Source organism: Talaromyces marneffei, chromosome 3 (genome assembly GCF_009556855.1).
Source record: "Talaromyces marneffei chromosome 3, complete sequence".
Lineage (NCBI taxonomy): Eukaryota > Fungi > Ascomycota > Eurotiomycetes > Eurotiales > Trichocomaceae > Talaromyces > Talaromyces marneffei.
This window is the reverse complement of record NC_072350.1, coordinates 3,386,718-3,402,730: the sequence shown is the minus strand read 5'-3', so window position 1 is coordinate 3,402,730 and position 16,013 is coordinate 3,386,718. Positions and strand designations below refer to the sequence as shown.

At 44.3% G+C, this 16,013-nt stretch overlaps 6 protein-coding genes across 6 annotated transcripts; 1 reads left to right on the top strand and 5 right to left on the bottom strand.

Moving 5' to 3' along the window:
- Positions 1-1,045: 1,045 nt before the first annotated feature.
- EYB26_004968 (uncharacterized protein) lies at positions 1,046-3,219 on the top strand (the record flags this gene model as incomplete). Its single annotated transcript, XM_054264258.1, has 4 exons — positions 1,046-1,080; positions 1,146-1,265; positions 1,324-2,394; positions 2,448-3,219. The coding sequence occupies 4 exons, from the start codon at positions 1,046-1,048 to the stop codon at positions 3,217-3,219; spliced, it is 1,998 nt and encodes a 665-aa protein (XP_054120233.1).
- A 211-nt stretch (positions 3,220-3,430) lies between these two features.
- Positions 3,431-5,041, bottom strand: EYB26_004967 (uncharacterized protein; the record flags this gene model as incomplete). Its single annotated transcript, XM_054264257.1, has 3 exons — positions 3,431-4,154; positions 4,209-4,957; positions 5,018-5,041. The coding sequence occupies 3 exons, from the start codon at positions 5,039-5,041 to the stop codon at positions 3,431-3,433; spliced, it is 1,497 nt and encodes a 498-aa protein (XP_054120232.1).
- A 939-nt stretch (positions 5,042-5,980) lies between these two features.
- Positions 5,981-8,303, bottom strand: EYB26_004966 (uncharacterized protein; the record flags this gene model as incomplete). Its single annotated transcript, XM_054264256.1, has 6 exons — positions 5,981-6,211; positions 6,286-6,346; positions 6,411-6,486; positions 6,543-7,763; positions 7,839-8,028; positions 8,106-8,303. 6 exons carry the CDS (start codon positions 8,301-8,303, stop codon positions 5,981-5,983), a joined length of 1,977 nt encoding a protein of 658 aa, XP_054120231.1.
- A 987-nt stretch (positions 8,304-9,290) lies between these two features.
- Positions 9,291-9,989, bottom strand: EYB26_004965 (uncharacterized protein; the record flags this gene model as incomplete). The annotated part of the gene is made up of 3 exons (XM_054264255.1): positions 9,291-9,400; positions 9,460-9,591; positions 9,656-9,989. The coding sequence occupies 3 exons, from the start codon at positions 9,987-9,989 to the stop codon at positions 9,291-9,293; spliced, it is 576 nt and encodes a 191-aa protein (XP_054120230.1).
- A 1,769-nt stretch (positions 9,990-11,758) lies between these two features.
- On the bottom strand, positions 11,759-12,731 carry EYB26_004964 (uncharacterized protein; the record flags this gene model as incomplete). Its single annotated transcript, XM_054264254.1, has 4 exons — positions 11,759-12,055; positions 12,122-12,262; positions 12,327-12,629; positions 12,699-12,731. 4 exons carry the CDS (start codon positions 12,729-12,731, stop codon positions 11,759-11,761), a joined length of 774 nt encoding a protein of 257 aa, XP_054120229.1.
- Positions 12,732-13,222: 491 nt separating this feature from the next.
- Positions 13,223-14,560, bottom strand: EYB26_004963 (uncharacterized protein; the record flags this gene model as incomplete). The annotated part of the gene is made up of 4 exons (XM_054264253.1): positions 13,223-13,281; positions 13,341-13,654; positions 13,706-14,029; positions 14,082-14,560. 4 exons carry the CDS (start codon positions 14,558-14,560, stop codon positions 13,223-13,225), a joined length of 1,176 nt encoding a protein of 391 aa, XP_054120228.1.
- Between the last annotated feature and the right edge of the window lie 1,453 nt (positions 14,561-16,013).

The window sequence follows — 16,013 nt, the reverse complement described above, 5'->3', positions numbered from 1 at the left end:
TTTGGCACGCTCGTAATTATATCTTCGTGAGAACTTCGAATCAATCTCCGGACGGCGTTTAATCAGGTTGGTTACCCAATTCTCGCCAACTTGTTGATTTCCACGTTGTAAGAGAAGATAATTGGCCATTTCTCGTACAAGAGAGTGCCGGGGGGGGGGGATCCACGTTGATCTAGATCAAGCACCCATTTAACAAGTGATTTCTCCTCATGTTGAGTTAATTTATGGTTGTTGGCGCGTACGAGAGATCTTTGTTGAATGCCATGTAGTCGATTCCGGAGAGTTGTACGTGGAATCTTGTAAATCCGAGCAGCTGTTGCAATAGTAGGAATTTTGCCATTCCGAAAATTAGAAATAGCTAATAAGATTCGGCCTTCTTGCTCAATCAAATCTTTTGACTTTTTATCGCGAATTGGGGGCATATTGACGCGTTGATTTACTTGAAATCAATATCGCGTCCGGCAGGTTTGGGAAAAGGTGGCGGCTCGCTTGGGGACCGACCACATTACTAACTAGCCTTAGGCATGTTAGTTAAAGTTAGTTAACTAACTATGTACTTTTTACTTAATAGTTATTAAGCTTCTTTACTGTCCAAATTAGTCACTAGCAGCGGGGAAAAGAAAGTTATAGAAATATAAAGTACTCCGTAGTTAATTATAGAATTTATCGAATAGTACTACGTCAAGACTATATTGTGATACGGTAGTTGGTTTTCGGGAGAGCGTCTTTTCCTTTTCCTCCCTTCTCATGCCTAATATTCTAATATTATCAATCAATAGGTTTTGGCAATTGTCACAATCACAATATCGCTTGGCGACAAAATTTAGCACTATTAGGGCTAGGATCTAGGCTAGGATATCTCTGGAAGAGTACCTAGGCATCCTCTTATTGGCTATGAAGCTTAGCTACCTTACCGGGAAGCTCTCCGCTGATGATTGGATGTCACTCCGACGCCCACATTCGCTCGTTTGAATTTCGACAACTATCCATAAGGGGCAAGGAGATATTGATTTTTCTACTGATAATACCAACCTGATACGCTACTATGGTAAGAACTACTATTGCGTGTGCCCGGTGCAGGTAAGCCTTGCATGTTGAAGCCGAGAGTCTCATAGCCAGACAGTAGTAACCCGAGCTTGTTATAGGCGATACAAGGTCAAATGCATGCACTCGGGGTCCCCTCCTTGCCGGGGATGTGCAAAGGCAGGTGCTGAGGCCTGCAGCAGTTGTGTGCTCTCACTGCCAACTTTGTCGAGTAAGAAGAGGTTGGTAGGGTTTCTCATTTTCAACGTTCGTTCCAAAGCTGAACTACTATCGTATTAGACATCGTCCGGTTAGGGGCGTTCCGACGGATACTCCTCATCCACAACATCCAACACTGAACACAACTTGGCCAGAGGTGAGTTCGAGAAGAAGCGAACAAACCAATAGTTCAGTATCACATAACCCGCTTGATGATTGTCTCCTTGACTCTGCACTTGTTCTTCAGGCCGGCAATGTCTTCAATGAAAAGTTCCCAGAGATTCCGTTTCTACATATGTCCAGTTTCAGGAAGTCTCTTCAATCGTCAATTCGAAAGGAGAATGAAATATCAGGAACACCGGTTGCTCACGGTCGGGCGGAGTTTGGCCGAGCAACTGCTTTATATGCTGCACTAATTGCGGTCACGCTTCCTATAATCGAGCCTGATAGGAAGAGGGATGAATATGCCGCACTCGCAAAGCGGTTGGTTTCAGTGGATGATGCTGCAGATATATATCAAGTGCAGGCGCTGGTTGTACTGGCTATATACGAGTGGGGCGATGGAAAGCCATATCGAGCATGGATTTACAGCGGAATGGCAATTAGACTTGTGCAGCTCATAGGGTCAATAATAGACCCCCAAAAAACAACTGAACTTCAGCGAGCTATACACAATCGAACTTTCTGGAGCTGTTTTGTTCTCGATCGACTTGTCTTTTGTGGTAAACCTCAGCCGCCAGCACTACCACTCGCATCGATAGATACACATTGGCCCTCGCTTGATACGGACTTTGCATTCGGTACCTCGGGAATCAAACTATTCCCAGGAAAGACTTTTGAAGATTCCCCCAGATCTATTGTGGAAGATATTGACGGCTATTTCTCCTTGCTTGTGCAGGGTATCGATATCTGGTCCGATATCCTGAAATGGGTTGTCAGTGGCGGAAGGCGTCATCCAGATGTTGTGGCTTCAAAAGAAACGCCATGGTCCGCACGATCAAGCTGGAGGACAAACTATCAAAGACTGCAGCTCTGGAGACAGAAGCATGGGAACCGTATCCGATATCCCGACGTTAGTGTGGACGGACACGTCTCATTACGAAGGGGTAATGGAGAAGCTTTTGCTTATGTTAATCTTATCTACCATGTGAGGTAAAAATAAGATCCATGTAAGAGATAGTACTGGTTTAACCTCTTTTACGCAGCATGTTATTCTTATGTCGAGAATACATCCCATTCTTGCCAACTCCAAACTCCCGACCTTGTGGACCAGTTGACCCTCCCCTTCTTGAGGAGCTAGCTCCCTCGGGGTGGTGGGAAGATCGGGCAAATGATTTGTTCTCGGCATCCTCCAACATTACAGCACTCCTTAGTGAGTTGAAAAGAGAAGGTGCTCCTCTCCTTACACCCTTCGCCGGTTTCTGTGCCTTTTCCGCGGCGACAATGAACATCTACGTCGCATGTTTTCCGCAAATGAATCTCGGCCGTAGCAAAGGGCGTGAATCAGATTTGGACGTAGACTTGGCTTATCTCGACGAGTTTCAAGAACGTTGGCCAATGGGGGCTGGTTGGTGGGCAACCATCCAACGAATCCGAGATTTGTACCAACGCGCGAGTGAAGACCGATCTCGGTACGCGGGAAAGACACGGGCAGACTTTATACGTCTTGAGACATCCATCCATGATTGTACTGGCGCTTCACCTGGAGAGAGTAGCGAGTTTGTAGGGCTTGAAAACCGCGAAATGGCTAGACAAGAGCATCATAGGTACGAGGATCATCAAGCGGCTATGAGTTTGCAGCAAGTATCACAAGCAGGCAACCTGAACCATACATCTGCCCAGGCTTCTCAAGTAATGCCTGATTGGAACGATCTATGGTTTCTTTGGGGAGATACTCAAATGGCTGCATTTGGTGTGGAAGGAAGTTCCTATGAGTACTCATTTGACTTACAGGAAGGAAGCACACCAATATATTAGTATAATTCGAATACGAGACCTAACGTATTTGAGCAGTTGATCAGCTTTTTTTGTTTTTCAAACGCCAGAACTTTTAAAACGCTTTACAAGCAGGCTTATCGTATGTAATAATATAGTCCTTATGTATACTGGCGAATGGACATGGAATCATTTGGCAGGACGCACTATAGCTACTTAAGTTATATACAAATAATACAGGATATTGACATTCTCACATATCCAGGGATTTGACGGTAGCTTCATATGCTCTTTTCAAGGTCGATATTATCACGCATAGCTCTTCGCTCGTAACTGTGAGAGGAGGCGCTATCAACACATGATCACCATTCACTCCATCAATTGTCCCGGCACCTGGGTAAATGGCTACACCAAGTTCAAAGGCCTCCTTCTGAAGCCTTGCAGCAAATGCAATGTCCTTACAAAAAGGAACTCTGTTGCTCCGATCTTCCACGAATTCTAGGGCCCAGAAAAGTCCTCTCCCACGTATATCACCAACATACCTGCAATCGGAAAACGTCTCTTGGAGCATTTTTCCAAACTTTTTACCAGTTTCGGCACAGCGCTCAACTAGGTGATCACGCTTTACGATCTTTTGTACCGCCAATGCAGCTGCACAGGCTACTGGATGGGCTTGAAATGTCTGACCATGGTTGAATGCCGATGTGCCTTGTCTCAGCACATTGACGACCTTGTCTCCGAGTAGCATCGCTGATATAGGAATGTAGCCGCCTCCAAGGCCCTTTCCGATGGTCACTATATCTGGCTGAATCCCCTCCTGTTCAAATGCAAAATATGTTCCGGTGCGTCCGATACCACACATTACCTCGTCGAGATGGAGTAAAATTCCATATTCGTCGCACAAGTCCCTGACGCCGCGGAAATATCCTCTTGGAGCTGACACGCAGCCGGATGTTGCGCCAACAACTGGTTCCGCTCTATGAAGCACATGGTAAGGAAATTTTCACTCTCAAAGGTGAGAGATTACTCACATGAACGATATAATCTTTTCAGGACCAATGCGGAGAAACTCTTGTCGAAGTTCCGAAATTAATCTTTCCACGTATCGTTCCTCATTCTCATCGTCCTTTCGATACTGATAGGCGTATGCCGGGCTCACAAACGATACATTGGTCGGCAGAATATCCATATAAGGCGTTTTTCGAGGCAGATTAGACGACACCGTCATTGCTCCCATTGTATTACCATGGTAGGCTTGTTTCCTCGCCACAAAGTGGCATCTTTGAGACTCTCCTTTTTCCACAAAGTATTGCCTGGCGATCTTGAGTGCGGCTTCATTTGCTTCGCTTCCACTGCCAACTAGATACGCCTTTTTTAGTTTGTGAGCGCCATCTCCCATGTCAACAAGGAATTGCGCAAGCTCCTCAGCCGGTCCCGTTGTGTACGAACCAGTATGAATGTAGCTCACTTTCTGCATCTGGGCCATTATTGCTGCGATCACTTCGGGATTTCCATGGCCCAAAATAGCGACTGCTGCTCCTCCACATGCGTCGAAAATCTTTTGGCCATTGGCGAGAAATAAGTAGCTTCCTTGTGCATGGGTTACTGTGTGTGGTAGCTCTGCCAGTGATCGATGCAGGAGGGCAGGATCTTTGCTCAGTCCGCCTAAAGTAGCCCGCGTCTCATGAAGAGGACGAATATTATAAGCTGCTTTGTGTGTCCCTTCCACAACAATAGAGGTAGTCATGATGGAAGTCTTTTTGGCCTGGTAAAATTTGGTCTTGGGACCAATCAGTCAGCCAAGCATCTTATGAAAGTCATACAACATGTCGTCTCGAACCTGGAAACGGCGAAAAGCTTTCATTTTCAAGGAGCTAGAACCAGGTGCGATGTGTTGTCACGGATGCTTTTCGTCCTGGGTTTGAAGGGGCAAACCCGGATAATCGAATTAGGGTTATCGCTTTTGTTGCGTAAAACCCGGTTGACCACAAGCACTGTATTCATAAATTCCGATTCCACGAGATAAATAAAACGTTCCGCCCACAAAACCCCATAAACCAATAGACAGTTGGGTTCAAGTAAAGGTTTTCGATTTTGTGGTCCTTGACAATCACGAAAGGAATCTCTCTTGTACCGGGTTTAATCAAACCCGAAATGCGATCAATTGTTCGCGTCCGAGTTCGGACAACGGGGTAAATAATTAGCGCCAAAAGTAGATCGGGTAAGTCAAATTTGTAAACTTACCCGTACTCCATACACTGCTAGCATATGCGCATACGTATGTTGTAATTTAGGATCAGTTAAGGTTAGGCATTAAGGTTGTCGGCCAGGAGTCCCTGTTTTAGGGCTTAGAGTAAGGTTAGAGCTAGATGATTGGTGTTAGCTTTTAGAATATATGTTAATTATTACAAATTTGACTTACCCGATCTACGTTTGGCGCTAAAAATTTAGACACTTGTTCCACTTTTGCTGATTAGCAAATTACTTGGCCATCAGGCTTATAACTAGTTAGCTTAGTTAACTAGTTATTAACTAGTTAGTTAACTGACTAATTAGTTATCTTGCCATGCAATTAGGTGGGCTGTCAATGACTAGATGTCCGATATTTCCCATCTCGGCGTATGGTACATCTCGCAAGGCCGCCATGACACTCTTTTTCTTTCTTAGAACCAGACGAGAAAATGCATTTAGACGAGATTCCGTTAGTCAGCTAGGTTGAGCTGAGTGTATCTGGATGGGGTACAAATAGAGAGGTCAATCGGTAATTACAGTTGGATCTCCTGGAAATATTGCAGCCGTATCACTAGAACAAGGGTTTGAAAACACTCGGCTCTCTGCTGAGTGTACGCAAAGCTGTTCTCAACATATCTTCATCCGCAGATGACAGTGATTGATCCTGATAACTGCCCTGGCCAAGGTGGAACGGGAGTTCATCCACCTCGCATACTGTGCCTGTGCTCGGTAGCTCTCCGTTCTGGAAATATCTTCGAACGTTCTTGGCCGTACACAGGGATGGCGCACTGATTGAACCATGCTATGATATTTTTGATCAGCTGTTGTTTGGGGCTTCTTGCTGCTAAAACAGAAACGTAAGAATAATTTACTTACACCCTCAGAACGCTGCTCGAGGACAGCTGAATTTGGGAAAAAGCCGGACATCAAGTGCGCACTAAATTGATGGTTTAATAGTCAGCTCTGTGGTTCGGTTGCATGTTCAAATTCATGCAACTCACTTGCTCAGAGGAGTCACAGGATCCCGTGTGTTTCCTATGAACAACAACGGATGCGCTGTCTGACCACCAATCTCACCTGATAACGGAAACAACGAGTCAGCCTAATATCGGTGTAATGAGAATAAGACTAACCGTCAAACCGCCATGCCGGTCTCTCCTTAAATCCTAAATATGAGAGTGCAATAGAGGACCACATGTCCCCCAACACCTTGCTTTGATTATTCAGCGTTTCCCGATATTCAAAAAAGGAAGCTTTGCTGATATTCTTGACGTTGAGCACATCCGTACCAGCAATTCCAATCCCCGCCTCGTGGTCAACGCTATGACAGTCTTTTCCGCTGGCATCTTTTTCACAGTCAGAAGAAGATGGTAACCAGCTCTTGTGGCCTTGTCGCTTCACCTCCAATAATGATGTTCCGTTCCTCTGCGCTGCCTCCGCCAGAACCTTGGCTAAGAGCTCAAAGTATTGATATGGGAAATATACGGTTTCGGCCACCAGACGGTTAAGATCACTATAAGTGACAACATCCGGCGCTTGATCAGAAGTTCCAAGAACCATAATTGGTTCCTTCTTAAGTGAAGCGAGTATGTCTTCGAATTTTTCTTTGAGTTCTTTTGCCGTTTGACCTATTGCAAACGGGCAACCTTCGGGACCTGCTTCATGGCAATACTCAAAGAACTTGTCCATGACAGCATCAGTGTTTTGCAGGTTAGAAAGCCAGGAACCAGTATAATAATCAGTGGCATTGCAGACAGCATCTATGGCGGCGCGTCCAATCCTATGAGGTTCCATTGCCGCAAAGGTCATTCCAAGAACACTTCCGTAGGAGAAACCCCAATACAAAAGTTTCTCTTCTCCTCTTTTCCAGATATTCCGTCTCCTGACGGCTTCCACTGCATCACTGGAACTTAATTGATGAGTTTTCTGCGATAGTAATCTTTCAGTTTCAGCTTCACGCCATTCCCCATGTCGTTCGATGAATTCAACCATATCCAAAACAACGGGAGATGTGTTCATAAAATTACCCAACCACTCTGGCCCTGATTTTGATTTCGCGCATCCTGCGCCAAAAGCCATATTGCGAGCCCAGGCTTGGTGAATTGCATTATCCGAGCTACCTATGATACCTTCTGCTTCTTCCTGCAATCTAGCCTCATACCGAGATTGGGCGTCTGGATAGCATGACCAGGTCGGTGTGGTATTATTAACACCTCGAGGGTCAAAACTAATTATATCAAAATACTTTCCGAGCTCGCTATCAGCTTCTGGTTGATCAGTGGTGAAGTCGACAATACTCTGGATCTGTTGGCCTCGTCCGAAGAGGAAGGACACGCCCGAACCACCCGGTCCGCCTGAACAACGATTGTTAGTTTACATATTTTTTAAACGCTGCGTGAGTGGATGATTTATAATATGTATAAACATACCTGGATTGGTCAAAATAGGCCCTCCGTACCGTTTATCGGTGACGGGCACTCTGGCTGGGAGCTTGATGATAGCCAGAGCAATCTTCTCGCCGCCGCCATCCGTTCGATTCCAGTTCATTGGAAGTTCCAACCGAGCACATTGATACTTGCCAAAACAGGGATAGTATTTTAGATTCGTTGTGGGCGTGATCTATATGCCATTGTTAATACAAAACATTTTGTGTGGTGGAATGAAATTCTTTTCAATATGGAGCATGTAAAACTCACATAGTGCCATGCAAATTCGGAGGGCTCGTCCAAGATTGATTGTGTCTGCTCATCTTCCTTGATTTGAGCAGGAAATATCCATTGTTGCACGTTGAATAGGACAGCCAATGCGAAAACGCACGAGACAAGGAGTACTCTGATGCGCGAAAATTGTTTGCCTCGAGGTGGGCCCTCGGGCTGTTTCTGCACAAATCCCATATGATATGGTTACCTAAATCACTTGTTCTGACTGAAATAAGCAACTTTCTAGGTTAAGGATTGTTGTGTATGGGACACTGGACGGAAACGACAGATGAGATGACTTGGAGTTGAGAGATGAGGATGAATAGAAGTCGGCGAACGAAAGCAGTCTAGATCACTGACTAATGCTAACAAACTAACTAACTATCTATGGTCAAACTAACTTAATTAATTAAATGCTATTTAGGCAACTACGATAGCTAACTAATAATGAAGTGTTGTTATACTAATTACGGAGAGCAGTCCAATCGCTGATGCCAGATAAGCAGAATGCAACAATCTGATACCGGCTCCCTATAGCCCTAAACCCTAAGCCGTAATTTGATGTTCACTTTTCATTAAAAACATTTCAACTGTTAAGAAGACCTAAGACATGTTTGGCTATTTCGCATATATGTATGGATATAATATGCTCTATATAGATAGCTGTATCGCTACACTCGGACTATTAAATCACAAAACTCCTGTGCCAGATGATAAACCACGATAGGCAGTCCATGTTAAGCGTTAATCATATTCACTGCGCGACCGTTGTCCTTTCTTATTCATTTCTATTAGCTGGTTCAACAACTCGAGATTTCTGTCGAGAATATGGGGGCTAAATGATGGACCTAATTTATCCAAGTACACTCTCAATGGCTCAGCGCCTGTTGATGCCCGTATCTCCATTGCAAGATGGAAGAATGAAATTAGGAACGTTCTTGTTAAAATTCATGGTCAAGTCCCTGATAGAATAGGTAAAACTGCACCTGTAAGGTGGTAGTATATAGAAGATCAATGTATCAAATAATCGTGCTCATCCCATAGATTTCTTCAAAATCAAATGCGGATCCAGCGCCTCAAGAAGTCAAACAAGAAAAGGCTCATATGAAGAAAGCATTCCTTTAAAACCGAACTAATCTACATGCGTGTCTAGGCCTGTTTATCGTCGTTTATGCTCCGTCCTTAGTGGGATGTAGGAAGCTGGACGAGCGAAAGAGGAAGGCTGGCGTATGTAGCAAGTCCCTGGGTAAGAGCAGTGAGTTCGCCAACAGTCTGGGTGAGAGGAACGTTGTCTGGTACGAATGATGTCAGTATAGAGATCGATTTCTAGTGTTTGGCAGCAATGACTTACTTTCGATGCCACTGCAAAGGTTGTTTGCCAATGGAAGAATGCTGTTAACGGCGCTGACAGGGTTGGAAAGGAGGCCGGTGAGTTCACCAACAGTATTAGAAACGACGCCGCGCTGTTTCAAAGTTTCCACTTCTGTAAAATTGATTGTTAGATTAAATTGAACAACGGGAGAAGATAGAATCATAAAGATGCTTACCATTGACAACGGGAGCAGCAACAGAGCCGACGGTGTTGACGGCATATCCAGCCAGCTCTGTAGCACCTTGCACGACCTCACGCTTAGCGGGGGCACCGACAAGAGCGGAGATCAGAGTCTTGATCTCGGAGAGGTCTGCTTCCAAGGCGGCGAGGTCAAGGCCTGTCTCGACATTGTTGACAAGGTTGCTGAGGGAAGGCTGAACGGTGTTAAGAAGAGAGTTGAGTTCGCTCAAGGTTGAGTCAAGGGAGGGGGTGATGGTTCCGCGAGGGATAGCGACAGCGCTGACAGCGCTGGCGAATGCAAAAGCAGCAGTGATTCCAGTGAATTTCATTTTGAAGGCGAGTTTGGTTTCTGAAAAGAATGACTAAGTTGGATAGATGATTGTAGAAAGGAACGAGTGAATAAAAGACTGTGGTTTGTGTTGATGATGGAGAAGGATTACAACTCAAGTGATTGACTTCATCCTTATATGCGTCTTTCCGAGTAGAATCAACCCCTATTCTCGTTGATAATCAATTGAAAATGCCTGACTAACTAATTGGCCATATTTGACGATCAAGGATCGCCAATTCATTGACATTTGACCTGCTTGAAGTCATACCGATCGACGTGAGAGGTAATAAGTTCAAACCACTACTGCTTGTTTGATGCCAATGAGAGCAAGCGAGATAAAACCTAAACAAAACTAGCATTTGCATAGGTAATAAGTTAAGCTTTAGTTAACTATGATGTCTAGCTTTGCCCTATCGAGCTTTGCCTCGTCAATGTCAATCGCATTAACTAGCTTAACAATGAGACTCGATAAACATAGTCCAAAACAACACTTGTCTCATAAACATGCTATCTATTTCCTAAACCAGTGGGAGTTGTAGTTAGACTACTTTATGATTGATGTCGAGCTTATGCTCTGCATGTGATAGATAATTTTCCGATAAAGGGTCAAGGCATCATCATTGTTGCTATCGGTCAATGCGTAGAGGGAGAAATCGAAAAATTCAAGTTTCCACTCATGTCTTACTAACGTGACTATTGAAGTTTGAGGTAAACCTTAAGTCAACACAATCCGACCTTATTTCCAACATTATGGTTTATCCCACGAGATCAGCTCGCCAATTACGGTTTGACTTAAGTTATCGGAAATCAAAGCGCTTTTTGGCAAACGTCGATCTTCCACCCGGTTTGGCGTCGATGACATCAAATGAAATCTCCCGCCTCTGAGCCGTTTGCTGATCCATATTTCTCTTCCAGAAATCTTACCTTCCAGAATGGAAAGGATGATCAAGCACAGACAGGAACCCGCCACGATCGTCGGGGAACTCATTTCTCACGATGGAGCAGTGTAGAGATATCAATAGTATGGGGAATGATAGCGTGGCTGTTTTTCCACATGTTGGCAATGAAATCCACTAATATTTCTCCGCATTTCGTATTGATTGATTCAAGAGGAAGAGACTGCGATGCAGATCCTAGAAGATCTGTAACTGATAGGATTGCTTTATTGCAGCGCGTAAATCCACTCGCATTCTCTCATTGGATATTTAGCCAATCCTCACTGATTCCTCAGTATGGGGATTTAAGAATCCTCCTTACTAGACTAGCGCGCACCAGTCTCAAGCATACTATTATGGTAGCCTATACTAAAGAGTTTATTCCTGGATAGCAGAATATAATAGTAGCGGTCGTCTCAATGAAGTAGCCTGATGCCCTAGTCTGAATGATATTGATTGAGGTTGCTACATACGGGTACCTAATCAACTTAAAAGGTATTTTCTTGCAAAATATAGGAGCAATTTTATAAAGCTTCTGCTCAGATCATACTATTATCAGACCTTTGAAGATCTTTTTTTAAGCAAATACGTGACAACTCTACACGATTATCCATTCATTTGCTACTCTGTAGGTGTAAGAGGATGCTAATAGATGCTACCTAGATACAGATCACTTCCTCTCCAAAACAGATTTGGTACTTTCCACCAAATCACCCTGTTTCAATCCAACCGCCTGATTGTCGAGTTTGCGTGTAGTAGAAAAGTCTGACCCAAGCCCGGCCTTGAACATAGTCGCAAAGATCAAGTCCAATACACCAGCAAATTTACCATTTCAAATCTTCTCAAGCCCTTCCTTTCTCAAATCGTCTGTTGTGCGATGCGTAATCGCCCAGTCTTCCCGAGTAGTCTTTGTTGTTTTGAGCAATGCTTCAAAGATGTCGTTCTGGCTGAGAGCGAATTCAGAAACGTAAACATATCTGTTCTGGAACTCGTCTGGTCTGCTGAGAATACCGCTGACGATCGCCCCTAACGAAGGGATATATATAGAATCGAATTTGACAGCGCCATTGTCGTACAATTTTGCAGTGCGCTTTTCGGGTTCGAATCCGAAAAGATTCCGTTCCATTCCCTACACTGACTGTCAGAAAACACATTCAATTGGTTGATAATTCAAGAACCGATTCGTATTCCTTACCCAATCAAAGAAGGGGCCATTAATAACAGCGGTCCAGCTGGTAGCAGGGTTCTTGGAGACGACGCTCTCGATATACTTTACCGCATCCACTTTCCCTTGGTAAAGGGAGCAAGCTTCTAGAATCTTGGGATTGGTAACGTCCTGTTTTTCGTAGTCCGTTAGTCTTTGGAAAATCGGCGGATAAGTTGTGAGGGCAAATACGAACACTGCCAAATTCACGAGGAATCACTTGTTTAACCCCGACGACAGCAGCAACATCCACCAATCTATTCTGTAGCTCAAGGGTCGCTGGGTTTACATCCAAACAAACTACGAGTGCATCTTGTCCTTCCAGTGAGCTCTTGAGGAATGGGTCGTCTCCAAAGTCGCCTCGGACGACCTTGAGTGCGGCATGGCCTTCTTGTGCGATTTTGGAAGTAGACCCTGCGTGGACAAGAGCCGTGACTTCGAAGTCAGTTGGAGAGCTGAGCAGTCCGTTCAAAATGGACTGGCCGACGCTTCCGCTTGCCTATTCAATGACGGTGTTAGAGAAACTATTTTCAGTGTCGTTGGAGTGATTGATGAAGGGAGGACGAACTCCGACAAGCACAACCTTCTTATACGAAGACATCTTTTTCTTTGCCAACACGAATGATGCTTTGCAGACTTTCTTTTTCAACGCGTTTGGTTTATTGAGAGTAGAGAATGATACAATAGATGGCTGATTGACAGGGTCTTCAAGTGTTCAGGAAAGACGACGCATCTGTTGTTTATATACCTACACAAGGACTGTTCCAAGGTTGACATTTGAAATTGATCTCATCGGAGGAATTCCGCTACATTTTTTTTTGGATTTATAATATGAACATATAAGCAGCTTTGAAACATTTCAAATAAATTTCCGACATGACGAATATTCTCTTCTTTACTGTCCAACAATCCGTGAATGTCTTGTTGAATGTTGAAAAAGATAACGCGCTAGCGGACGCTAGCGGACAACCACTCCCATACAAAAAGGGCCCCGATTATTTTCAAGTTAAACCGCTTTTGACATACATTGTTAAGGATATCTTCCCCGAATTTCATAGCTCTTTTGAGTCTTTTCGAGTCTTCTTTCTAGGTCTATGAATAATATGGCACATTCCACATAATCCATCTTGACAGGTCCTGTATATACTTATCTAGAATTCCATGTTAGTCTTCCTGAACGATCCCGCGAGCGCCCAGATGTCAAACCTACCAGCAAGATCCCATAGATTACTCTTTTTATTCAACGATCGTTTCAGAACGATTAATCCTTCCGAGTCATCTGTTGCAATTTCGTGGCCTAAATCCCTTTGCCGAAATATAGCCACCAAAGTATGGTAGTCTGAGATAACACCCGTGATAGGTACTATGTCAGTGGCGAAGTTTGTGTCTTCATCCTCTAGATAGTTCCGTGCAATATCAATGGTAATTTTGATATGCGTTGATATTGCTTGTAGGCATGAACTAGAAGCTTCTTTGTCCTGGGCTGTATTCGTCAACCTTGTAAACTGTAGTTCAACCGCTGTTCTTTGCGCGTGTTAGCAACTGAGCGGCCGGTTAACGCAATTGAAAACTCACACAAGCAGTATTGCAATCGCGCTGCAGAATGGCCTCCAAGATCCCGGAGCTTTTGCAAACATATCGCCAAGGCGTGTAATTATTTCGCCGTTTAGCTTTTCTAACTCAGACTCCGAGGATTCATGGAGGGGACTCATGTAGTATAGAGTCTTTCCTGTCAAGTATGCAGCTTGTAGTTCTTCTTTAAAATATTCATATGGCTGATTATCTCCTTCGTATTCCGGAGAAGGTCGTAAAATATGTATATCCGGGAGATCTTCAAAGTCTCGTGGCTGTTCCATCAGGAGAGGAAGATGATTTGGTAAAGAAGCTAGTGCTAGGATTCTGCTGGAGGCAAATAAACCACCATGAGATGATTACGGCGGAGAAAACTTACCGGCCCAGCAAGAAGATAGCCCACCAAACGACTCTCGCCTCGTGGCTCCTATCTCCATCATGAGTATTTTTATGACATGTTAGAAGTTGGCCTGCACGAGCTAAGCCTGTAGTAGTCGATAATGTGACATAAGCATCCGAAAGCAAACCAGCGCCAATCTGGTAAACGGCCAGCAATAGACCACACTGGATCGTTTCAATAGAGAACTTCCTTATTGACTGCAAGCAAGCAAAGATTCTTTGAGACTGTATATAGAGTCTTTGCATATAGTATTGTTCTCGCATTTCTGCCGATGATGGCTGAGAAGCTATGTGAATGCATAAGAGCAGGCTAGCAAGCTCTGCGTCTGCTGCCTCCAGCATATGTGAGGACTTGATGCGACTGCTGATTCGATGGAGGTCGATTATCGGCAACCAGTGGTGAACATACTGGGAGTATCGTTCCATGATATGAGTCGGACTGGTTGATTGCTCGTCCATTATCCTGAGTACTTCGTTCGTGATAGAGATCACTGTACTTTCTGTCCCGAGATACAAGATACTAGATAAATCCGGACTACTACTATCTGATGACATCGCACGCAGATTGCCATAATGGCATCGCTGCCTATTCCTGTACAGGGTTAAGTCATCCCCCTTCGCCTAGTAGACATACAGGAGGGTTCTATGGCTTACTTTGAGCATCGACCACAGGCTGGTAGCTTTCTGTCATATTTTCGCTTTTTACTGTGGCAAGCTGTGCAGGAGGTCGGGGCGGTTGGCAGACGTGTTTTCTGCCTTTGTTTATCATGGAATGCGTTGTCCATCTTCGTATTGAAATTACAGTTAGATAATATCAGCTATGCGAGCTGGCGGAGCAAGCCACAACCACTGTATTAATTCAAAAGTGATTGACTGTCGTTGTTGGTTTTTGGATCGTAAATTGCGATGCCGTGGACGCTAAATATTTGCCTCCAGGGTCACTAGCTTGCAAATCTGAACCAATTAACGGCCGCCTTCCACAAAGGGTAATCGAGGAGTATTCCCCGCCAAGAAGCCTAAGTACATATATCTTCATTAATATTTTTCGGAAACTAGAAATTTAGTTACTGGTAGTGCTTACGGGCGACCTGGGCGCAATAAACAAATAACTAGAAATAATGAAACCGTATTGGAACTCTCCTTGCTCATAGACATAGAGCTTACAGTCTCTGGGAGGCAGGTAGAAATAATGGCGGTGGCAAGAGATGTCAAATGGACGCAGAAATTAATCTGATTACCATCAAAAATATAAATAAATTCATACGTGGGCTGCTCATCTCACCGGATCGGTGATACCATTTCCTGGCAGATTGAGGGCTTCTTACACCACGTGATCTTGAATTAACAAGATGCGTGCGTTTGAGACTTTGTACACAGTTAGCTAGGATTAATGACCTATCCATCCTTTAATAGCTAGCTGGCCAGCTGTTCCGAAGTTAATCGACTTTTGGTTTTGATATCCTAGAGGCGCAAGAATATGGGTAGTAGAATCCTATTCCTACCGTAGAATCCAAGCAGGTCAAAGTCAGCGGCGAAATGGACGGTGGTGTTTGCAGATGCTAAGTATACAACATGTTTTCAGAACTATAAATGAGCACTGACAGGGTACAAACCCTTGATTGGAGTCACTCGGCCAAGCCATGCTCCTAGCGTAGTGAGGACCTTGGAGCTCCTCGCATGTCAGCAGTATAAAAAGCACATTCCCCAGGACGGACTGTGCATCTGCCTAGGCACGGCTCTCATATCCAAATGGGAATCAGGTTGGTTGGCATTCTTTTGAAAGCAACAGTAGTGGCTCCCTACCATATCCGGCGCTTTTCTGCCAGAAGCAAAGGATAACTATATCACATTGACGGAGTTCATTTCTCATTCGCAATAATTTCTGCAACGGTGTATTATTTTTATTCCGTTT